Source organism: Saccopteryx bilineata, chromosome 4 (assembly GCF_036850765.1).
Source record: "Saccopteryx bilineata isolate mSacBil1 chromosome 4, mSacBil1_pri_phased_curated, whole genome shotgun sequence".
Taxonomy (NCBI): domain Eukaryota; kingdom Metazoa; phylum Chordata; class Mammalia; order Chiroptera; family Emballonuridae; genus Saccopteryx; species Saccopteryx bilineata.
Genome location: NC_089493.1, coordinates 260,700,608 through 260,710,991, shown reverse-complemented (window position 1 = coordinate 260,710,991; position 10,384 = coordinate 260,700,608). Strand labels below are relative to the sequence as shown.

Sequence of the window (10,384 nt, the reverse complement as noted above, 5' to 3'; positions counted from 1 at the left end):
TCCCCTCCCCCCGGCCCTGGCTCCCCTAGTTCCTCCCCACCCAGTCGCCCCCTTACTCTGTCCCCGCCCACTCTGCGCCGGCCCCTCGGTCGGGGCTGAGCCCCACGTGTGGACCGCTGCGCTCCAGCCCCCACTGACAGCCACCGCCCGCCGGCCCGCCCCGCGCCCCGCCTGGCCTCAAAACCCCCGCGCCGCGCCCTCGCCCGCCGCATCTCTCCCGGAGTCCAGCCTCCCGCCCTCCCTCTCACCGGCGGCTCGCCCCGGCCCCGCGCACCTCAGCCCAGCTCCTCAGGCGCCGCAGGCACATCGCTGCCCCGCGGGACTCCGGGCGAGCCAGGAATAAATCCTCCCCTGTTGAGGGGCTACTTTTGTTTGCTTGCCGGCTTCTTTCTGGTGACTTTTGCAGCTTTCCAAGATCTGTGCCGGGAGCGCACGGGAATCCTCCGAGCCGCTGCGTGCAGGCCCCCCCCCCCCTTTTTTCCTTTTGAGGTCCGCTTTCTTTGTAACTTTACGCCGCGGCTGCTCGGGTTACTTTTGTAATTTCCCGCCCCCTCCCGCTGGCGGTCCTGGAGTCGCTCGGTGCCGTGGCCCGGGGGATGCAACGTGGACCGCGCGGGGCTGCCGGCCGCACCGCCACCGCGCCTCGCCGCCCGCTGCGCTAGAGTCCGCGCCCCGCCTTCAGCCGGGGGCCGGCGCTCGGCCCGGGGCTCCCGGTATAGCTGGGAGCCCGAGCCCAGGAGAGTCTCGGGAACCGACCTAGGGCTTGCTAGACCCTGACTGTGTTCGAGCCGCGCGGATTTTGTCTTTGAGCGCTCTCTCTCCGCGGACCACGGTCCGCGCGCTCTCGGCGCCTGAGATGGGGAGACGGCGGCGGCTGTGTCTCCAGCCCTACTTCGTGTGGCTGGGCTGCGTGGCCCTCTGGGCGCAGGGAACGGCCGGCCAGCCCCAACCCCCGCAGCACAAGCCGCCCCGGCCTCAGGCGCCGTCGCAACAGGTCCGGCCCGCGGTGGCGGGCTCCGAAGGCGTGTTCGCGGTGCCCGAGTACCGGGAGGAGGGCGCCGCGGCAGCGAGCCGCGTCCGCAGGCGAGGACAGCAGGACGTGCTTCGAGGGTAGGTGGGCAGTCCACACCCGGGGAACCTCGGCTTGGCAGGTTTCCATCCTACCCCCTCCCGGAACCTAATTCTGGCGGCTCGAGTCGCGGCCCGCTCCACCAGAGACCCCAAGACTCTCAGGCGCGCCTCCCTCTTTTCCTCCGCAACTCCGCCGGCGAAAAGCCCTCCCTCGGGGAAGCTGGGCGGCGGGTGGGTGGTAGGCCCCGGGATGCAGGTCGCACAGCGTTTGCGGAGCCCGCGGTGCAGGAACAGGTTCCGAATGTCGGGCGGAAAGAGGGCTCGAGTCAGCCCCGCGCCGGGCTGGTGGAGTCTGCCTGCTCCCCACCGTCGGGGGCGCCGCTCCCGAGCCTTTTGTTTGAGGACGTATGCGGGGCTCACAGTTCACTCTAATCATGAACCCAAGCGTTCCACCTTTCGACGCATCTTCCTTGACACGTCGGGGCCAGAGTAACAGTTGATCAGGAGGGACCAAAGCAAGGATTTTTGAAACGGAATGTTCCCTTTGTTCTCTGCATCCGGAGGCTGGAATAGTAGCAAATTATATGTTTCCCTGCTTCTTTTCGCCCTTTAAAAAGGCAGCAACGGAGGGCAGATGAAAGGTAATGTTTAGGCGTTTCTGACCCTCCCCCATTCCAATGTCTAGCCCATGTATTTCCACGTCTGCGCCCCAAACATTTGAAGTGTAGTTCTGGTTTGTTATCCTGAAATCTACTCTCTTAGGGTTTTGCTTATGAAAACCGCTAACGTGTTTCTGCAGCCTCGCTCCGTGTGTTTGACTTCACTTGTCCATTGCAGGCCCAACGTGTGCGGATCCAGGTTCCATTCCTACTGCTGTCCGGGATGGAAGACGCTCCCTGGAGGAAACCAATGCATTGTCCGTGAGTGCTTGGCTGGGATCGCAGCTTGGGGCAGCATCTCAGGGCCCGACCTCTCGCGTTTGGTTTTTTTGGATACACAGTTGCATTTAGAATCCGGTGCCTACATAGCCATGATAATTAAGACGTGGCCCTATTTGAATGATAGCCAAGAAGCAGCCGGTTTGCATCAGCTTAGATTTCACTTCTAAGATCCGTTGAAGGGCAATAATGATAAAGGTTTCAAAGATAGTTGGAAGTTTTCTCTTTCTGTGTCTACTAATACAAACTGATGGGGGAGCGCAACAATTCCCTAGATAACTCAAAACCACTTTTTCCTGAAGGAGTCCAGATAAGACCACAATGTGGTTATGTAAATTAACTGGCTTTTGACTCTGCATGAGGTTTTGGCCTTAGGAAGATCAAGCTTTCTTAGGCCTTTGCACAAAACCACTCCATTATATCTAGTTTCATCTCAGCAGCCACACGACATAGATATGAAAGGAGCACTCTCACGAATTTACACTTGACCCAGGTTAAAAAAATTTTTTTAAATAAGAACTCTACCAAATGGCTTCACTTTTTATTTTTATTTTTTAAAAAGACATTTAGACTTAGGATTTGCAGACCAAACATCTCACAGTGTAGTACAGATTTTCAAAGTGTGAACTTCACCAATTCTGCATATCCGACCTTAAAGGTTTTGGTTACTGTATTCAGTTTCCAAAGTGTATACCCAGCTCTATTGGAAAAGTCGTTAGTTATCAGCCTCACAGTGATGGACTATGGGATGTCTTACTTCACATGCCTGTGAATTTGTGAGTTGCTGAAGTGTGACTGGCCTCCTGTGTGTTTATATAGCACAGCCAAGAATATTCGTTTAGGACCAATCTTGACTTTAGATTGACCTAGATGTTCTCCAGGGAATAGATAATTATGCAACTGTGAACAGAGAAAAAGGGCAAGCCACACTAGCCAAGGAATAATAAGGATGAAGTGGTATCTCTGACTCTATATTTATTGGTTTTGTGGGTTTGAGATAGACGTTTAATTTTTTTTTCAGTACAGTTTTTACAAAAGAATGAAATCTCAAGTGTTCTTAAGACTGTTTTTTTTAAATTATTTTTTCTACCCTAAAAATCCCACAACTCCAGTAATGAGACAAAATAGGAAACAACAACTGTGTTCTGTAAAACGATTCATAAATATTTTAAGTAAGCACTCTGATTATAAGCCTGTGCTTTTATTAAAAAGAAAGGGGTATTGCATTCTTTTCTCTCCAACCCAGAAGTCATCTATGTGAGGCATTTATGGAGGGTGCATTTACTCTTTCAGGCCAGTAGGACATTACCATGTCTGCTTTAAACTTACATGGTTCCTAGAGTCCTAAAACAGCTAACGTCACTCACCACACACCTGCCATACTAGCTGGGAGTGACTTAGGCATTGCGGAAAGTCTGACTCACTGAATGTAATGAATGTGACTGCCATTATTGAGTTGGAGAGCAGCCGAGGAGAAGGGATTGGTTTATGGTACGTGTTGAAAATCTGTAAAGTCAGATTTTATTGGATCAGTGTGGAATGGGAATTCCAGAGAACAGAGCCTTCCAGAATATTTACAGTAGAAATACACATACATACATATGCTTAAAATACTTTTGGTCTTATGAATAACATTATGCACTTTACTTGTTTAGAAGATCAGTTTTGGAAATAGCGTAACAGTTAATATTATAGCCTGAATTTCTACTACGTGAAATATTTAGTTGTTTGTGAAATACACTGGAAAATAAGTGTATCATAAATTTGTAAAAAGCATGGACTTGAAATGATCTTTATATCTCCAGGAAATACTTGCTACATTTGTGTCAAGAGATACCTACAAAAATATTTATTAGTGTAGTTAGAATATATTTCAAATACTGAAAGCATAAAACAGTGCACAAAATAGAGGGAGGGAGAATGTAATGCCTTTATAGTCTCACCTAAATTTTAACTTTTAATATTTAATATACAAATATACATTAAATCAGTAATCCAATTGTTTTGACATTCAAAATGATAATATATGAAAGTACAACTTGACATCACTATAAAGTCTAAGTCAAGAATTTTTATTCCAGAAATTTCTGATGATAATGAATTATTTTTTATATTTATTGACTTTCCACCATTACCCAAAATAAAGCACTGAGACAGCTTACAAAAAGAGAGTAAGTGAAATGCAAATAAAAAATGAGGACCAAAGTTTAATTTTCTTATACATTTGTACATCACCATTCATTCTCTATAGAAACATATAAATATTAATGTCAACTTCTAGAATTTTAATTTTTGGCCTTGACTAGTCTTTATGAGGAAAAGAAGATATTAAAAGGAAAGTATTTCTCACACTACTGAAAACCTAATGCATTTTGATTTTATCTCTGTGTTTTGTTGTTATTGTTCTTAACTGTGGTCTGCAAAGATCACTGAAGTACTTCCAAGCTTCCAAATATTTGTTTCCAAAAGGATGGAATTGACTTTTTCACTTTCCATTTGTTTTTTTTAAATCTTGTTAGAACATGAAGCAATGGAAAAGTTTGCTTATTAATTTATTTATTGTGAAATTATGCTATGAAGGGCATTTTGATCAGTGGAGTAACAGTGGGAAGGGGTTGGCCCAGAATCATAACGTTTGAGACCTGCAGAGGGATGAGAACACTCCAGTGTAATCCTTTAGTTTTATTTTACCAATGAGGAAACTAAACCTGGAGAAACTGTGTTTCCCCCACTTCCTGAGCTCGCAGTGCATCAGTGACAGAATCAGAACCCAACCTCAGACCTCTTGCATACCGTATACTCCTTACCATGCTTTCACCTGCTCCCAGCATCACTGAAATCCCCACACTCCTGTCTTCTTTCCCTCTCCTTGTGGTATTTCTGGATCTCATGGTTTCTGTGAGATTGTATGAGGGACAGGTGTAGACACAGATGTAGTGCGCATGCTGTGACCACGACATGGATTTGTCTGAGGATCACCAGCGTATCAGGCCTTCTTTGGGTTTAGGACCTGGAGAGGAACATTTTGTATATTACCTAGGCGTAGACAAAAATGTCTACCTGCTGTGGATGAGGGAGCTTTGAAAAAGAGTAATATCTTAATGTATTACTGGAAATTTTCACTGGAAAGTTTTAGGTGATCAGAAACTCTAGTACATTTTAAGAATGATCAGCTGCATGATAGGAACCATGTTCTGGCCTAAATAAAATCAGTCCTCTATCTTTACATGATCTATGACATTTCATTTATAGGAAGTATTAATGGAAATGCTGGCCATATTCTCCAAAAGGCAATTTGGAGAAGAAACCTATTAACTGAGTTAGTTCACGTCTATAGAACTCACTTTTATCATTATTGGGGCTCTCAGATCTTGTTGAAAGTTGTGGGATCCCTCCCTAGCCCAAGACATGTGCACATTGGCATGAATGTTCATAGCTGGTTTCAGGGTGTTCCCAGGCTCTCTATCCTCATCTTGTCTTCATGCATCTAGTCCTGGAGCATCAAAGCATAACTTTTGTGCATAAAGAGAGAATTCAAGTGTAAGTATAGAGTTAAATCTCTCAGTTCCTAAAAGAACTGACTCTAAATATGGGAGGGGCTTTTTATTTGAATGTACTGAGCGAACAATTTTGAGGAACCATAGTATGTGCTATGCCAGTGAGCCTAACATTCTTTGCTGTGATGACCCTCATACCTTGGGGGTCACAGCTGCAGGAGGCTTTGACTCACTCTCCCTCGATCAAAATGTCTGAGCCGCTTTTCTGAGCAGCAGGAATAAGCTAGGTTGTGGAGACTATATGGGAGAAGAAAGGCTGGAAGAAGGAGAGAAGGAATTATTAAGGGGAACAAAGATTGATGATGGTGCAGGTCAGATACCAGCTGGGAAGGAATGTGCATTGAACCCCTGAGGTTTGGCCAAGTCATTGGGGCCTGGAGTCTTCGAGTCAGCCGGTTTCACATTCCCTGTCTCATGTGAGGGTCCCTTACAGAGTGGGCTGTGTTTTTCTGTGAGTATGAAGGACCTGGGTTTCTTCAACCCTCCCAGCTTCCTAGAACCAAGACCGTCTTCTTGTGGTCAATTCTGCATATAAACTTCCTTGAGTAGCAAAGATAACCTGTATTAATAGGAGAGTTCAGCAATTAGCATTATGGACTTGAAATACCTTCATTTGTTTACGCCTTATAAGGATACTTGTGAGACTTGTTCTCATGGCTATAATTAGTAATTTCATTGCATAGCTGAAATTAAACATTATATATCACATCTTTTATATCTTAGTTTTTTGGATTTATTGTTTTTAACTACAGCTGTCTTGTGTTGTAAACTATAGTTTATTACCTAATTACTCATTTACTTTCCTATTGTGCTTTCTACAGCAATATGTAGAAATAGTTGTGGAGATGGATTTTGTTCCCGTCCTAACATGTGTACTTGTTCCAGTGGCCAAATATCACCGACCTGTGGATCAAAATCAAGTAAGTTTCTTATGTGACCTTATTTACTGCATCCTCCTTATGCTTTTGAATAAATTCTCAATGTCCTTTTCACTGAGGCTGTAAATCCATGATTATTTTCCTCACTAACTAAGTCTTTATTAATCTTTGAAGTAAAAGTCTTGGGTGGCTTAGTTGTTGCCACCAACAACTAAGGGGTAATAGGGTAATGATTTTTGTTAAGGAAAATGTTTTATTCCTGGTCCGGAAGCTATATATCTGCAGTGAAAGAACCTGGGTTCAGTGCAGAAGTAATTCTTTGTGAATAATAGCTATAACTTTCTGGGTTTTTAAAGTGCCAAGTACTGTTTTAAGTGTTTGACTACATTGTTTATTTAATCCACACATGAACACTATGAGATACTATTGTTACCCCATTTTATAGGACAAGAGATTGAGGCACACATAAGTTAAGTAACTTGACCAAGGTAACAGATTTGAATTCAGGTATTCTGAAGCTTAAACCTATAGACTCAAACCCTAGGCTCTCTCTATTGCCTCGGCTCAACTCCTGAAACACATACCCTGTTTTTTGTGTTAACTAAAATGAAAAGATAAGAGGATGGGGGAGAAAACAAATATTTATTGTGTACTGACCAGATGCTTCACATATATTGTTATTTTGCTCTACACATATTAACTCCCAACAGCTTTGTGAGGTGACTGTAATTTTGGACTATGATTGTGTTATTCACAACCCAAATAAAAAGTGTTGGGTCTTTGAGGTCCAGGATTGATCTTCTAGGCCAGTGTTTAAGATAACATAACAAGGAGGAAGCTGATATTATTTATCTAATTGCTCAATAATTAAATGAATCATTAAATCTGCCTTAACCTAGTGTGAATTTGTTACACTTTTAACATTCCTCTCATAGGAAATTCCTCTGACAAAGGAATGTAAGTTTCAAGGTTCATATAGTAAAAGTCATTGTCTTCTGATTAAGCCTTTGGTTAAAACTCTAGTTCCACTTTCTTTGAAAATAATCTGTTATTTTCACAACCTTTTAAAACCTATTACTCAAAATTCATTGAGACTTTTCAGCAAATTTCCTTTACTCCTGTTTTGAACCTTTATTGTCTGATTGTCTGGAAGAAACCTTTGCCAATATTTTCATTATTCTATTTTTTATTTTTCTCATATATACCCTCAGGGGGGAAAAAAAAACTAATCCTGAAAAAAATTTGCTTAATTTTTCTACCTGGGAAGCTAAACATTTCCTGACCCACCCTTAGTTTATGGTATATAATTTAGTAGGGAATCTATGAATTTTTATTTAGCCTTCACTAAAACTCACACCCCTTCCATCATGAACTTTTCTATCCTTCCTTTCCAGTACTCATCCTGCTGTACCTCCCTAAAGCATCACTCACAGCCAATCACCATTAGTCACTGTCTTCTTGAAGTGCTTTTTTTCCCCTTCACTTACATCATATTAATGGCCTGCAATCCTCTTTTTCTTGATTATTACTTTTTAGTCTCTTTTCTATATCTTCTTCATTAGCCTTTCATTCAATATTTGGTATTCCCAAGAGTTCTGTCCTCATTGGATAAGCTCATTTGCATGTATGTCTTCAACTACTACCAAGATGTCGCCAACTTATAATCATTATCACTAGAATAGACACTTCCAGTGAGCCTCCTATTCACGTGTTCCATTTCCTATTCAGCATCTCCATCTGAATGGCTCTGAAACATGGTCCCATGGAACTCTTGATTCATTGCTGACCACTGTCTACTTCTTCCAGTGTCTCTTGTCTCAGCAAATGGCACTGCCATCCATCCAGTACTTAAGTAACTGCTTCTCTTTTTCTCACATCAGCTCTTTTTTAAAGAACTGCCAGTTCTACTGGAAAGTGTATTTCAAGTTCATCTTCTTTCCCTCACTGCTGCTACCATGTGGTTCAAGCCATAGTCACCTCTCACCTCGACTCCTGCAGTAACCTCTTGATGAGCTCCCTAGCTTCTAATCTTGCCCTGGTTAAATCTGTTCTCTGTAAAGCAGCTGGGGTAATTTTTAAAAAATATAAATCATGTCACTTCATTGTCTTATTTATATCCTTTTGAAGACTACCGGTTGCATTTGGGATAATGCAAACCCTTCTACGGCAGAGGAGGCCTTGCATTATCTAGCTGGCTTCTGCCTGCTTCTCTAAGATTTCCTCTTCTTGCTCTTGTCTCTTTGTAACCATGTGACTCTTTTGGTTCTTCAGTGACAACCCTTTATTATCCTAAGGCCTTCTGGTTTGGTGGGTCCCTCCCTGTGAGATTCTTTCTCGGTACTTCTCGAGCACGACTCCTCTAGTCCTTCAGAACTCAGTTTAATGTTGCGTCAGAGTGGTCTCGTCTGGTTCCAAGCTATTCTTTACAACACAGTTTCCTTCAGAGAATTTAACACAATCTACAATGACATGGTGGTGTTTCGTGTTCTGTTTATGAGACTGTAAGCTCCATGAGAATGGGTATCAAGTCCGTTTTGACAGCGGAGCACTGATCTTATGTAGCAGGTGCTTAGCCCCTGCATTCGGAATGGATGCTGTCTGTCTCCTGCATCTTAGGATATGGTTCCCTTCTATTTATTTCCTTTAACACTGAAAGTGTAGTATATCTTAAACACATATTTAATAGCATGTGTCGTAACAGATACGCTCGTGTGTGCACTTCTAACAAATAAATACAGATATGCTTGGGTCATAATTTACTCCTATAAAATATATTGAATTGGATATTTAGTATGGTTTCATAACTCTCAGAGATGCTGCAGTTTTGACCACTGATATGTTCATATTTGTGCTGTCCGTTGCAGTTCAGCAGTGCAGCGTTAGGTGCATGAACGGAGGGACCTGTGCCGAGGACCATTGCCAGTGCCAGAAGGGATATATCGGAACGTACTGTGGACAACGTAAGGAACATGAGAACGGACTTGGTTTGTTAGAAACGATTAGATTTAGTGGGTATTTCATACTAAGTTGTAATTTGAGGTCTTCTGAAGCCTCTGAGCCTTTAGAAAGGTAATTTTATGTGGTAATTATACCTTACCACTGGATTTGTCATTTTTATCTGTAATATTTTTTTTCTAACTTGAAAAAAAATTGTTTTATAGTATTGATTTTGTTGAATACCACTAGCCCTTTGTCAAATTTGACACATAGCATCAGCAAATATTTACTTGTTTTCCTTTTCTTTATCTCCATAAAACACATATACCTTTCTGGAAAAAATAGTGAAGTTTGCTTTGCTTTGATCTCTCTCTCTCTCACTCTCTCTCTTTCCCTCTCCATATGAGTTTTTAGGATATCCCAAAATTAACCGTTGGAGGGCCAATTTTATAAATTGTCCTTTGCTCAAATATATTTAATTATTTAATACCATAGTATAGTACAGGGCTGTGAGATGGCTGTTTTTAGAAATCAGATGTCACTGTGAAAGAGGGACCTTTACCCAAGCAATGCCCTTATCTGCAGTCTCTGGAGAGTATCCTGTACTAATCAAGAAATAACACTTTGGTGAGGATGTAAGGATTGTAGCCCCAGGATTTGTGACACACTGCGGAATACTTTAGTGTTTCCCAAACTGTGAGACTCTTATGGGAACCCATATTTTTTAGTGTGCATGAGTGGAAGGACATTAAAGAAACTCGAATCAGAAATTGTCAGCCAGTCCTTTTCACTTCTTTTTTTTGTTTGTTTGTTTGTTTGTTTTTTTACAGAGACAGAGAGAGAGTCAGAGAGAGGGACAGACAGGGACAGAGAGACAGGAACGGAGAGAGATGAGAAGCATCAATCATTAGTTTTTCGTTGCGACACCTTAGTTGTTCATTGATTGCTTTCTCATATGTGCCTTGACCGTGGGCCTTCAGCAGACCGAGTAACCCCTTGCTCA

General features: G+C 42.9%; 1 protein-coding gene across 1 annotated transcript in view; it reads left to right on the top strand.

The window, feature by feature from the left end:
* Positions 1–856: 856 nt before the first annotated feature.
* Positions 857–10,384, top strand: part of FBN2 (fibrillin 2) — a 286,570-nt gene continuing 277,042 nt past the window's right edge. The window contains exons 1-4 of the mRNA XM_066276820.1: positions 857–1,110; positions 1,909–1,991; positions 6,388–6,486; positions 9,309–9,404. Coding sequence (XP_066132917.1) covers positions 857–1,110; positions 1,909–1,991; positions 6,388–6,486; positions 9,309–9,404 — 532 coding nt within the window. The remainder of the gene's footprint in view (positions 1,111–1,908; positions 1,992–6,387; positions 6,487–9,308; positions 9,405–10,384) is intronic.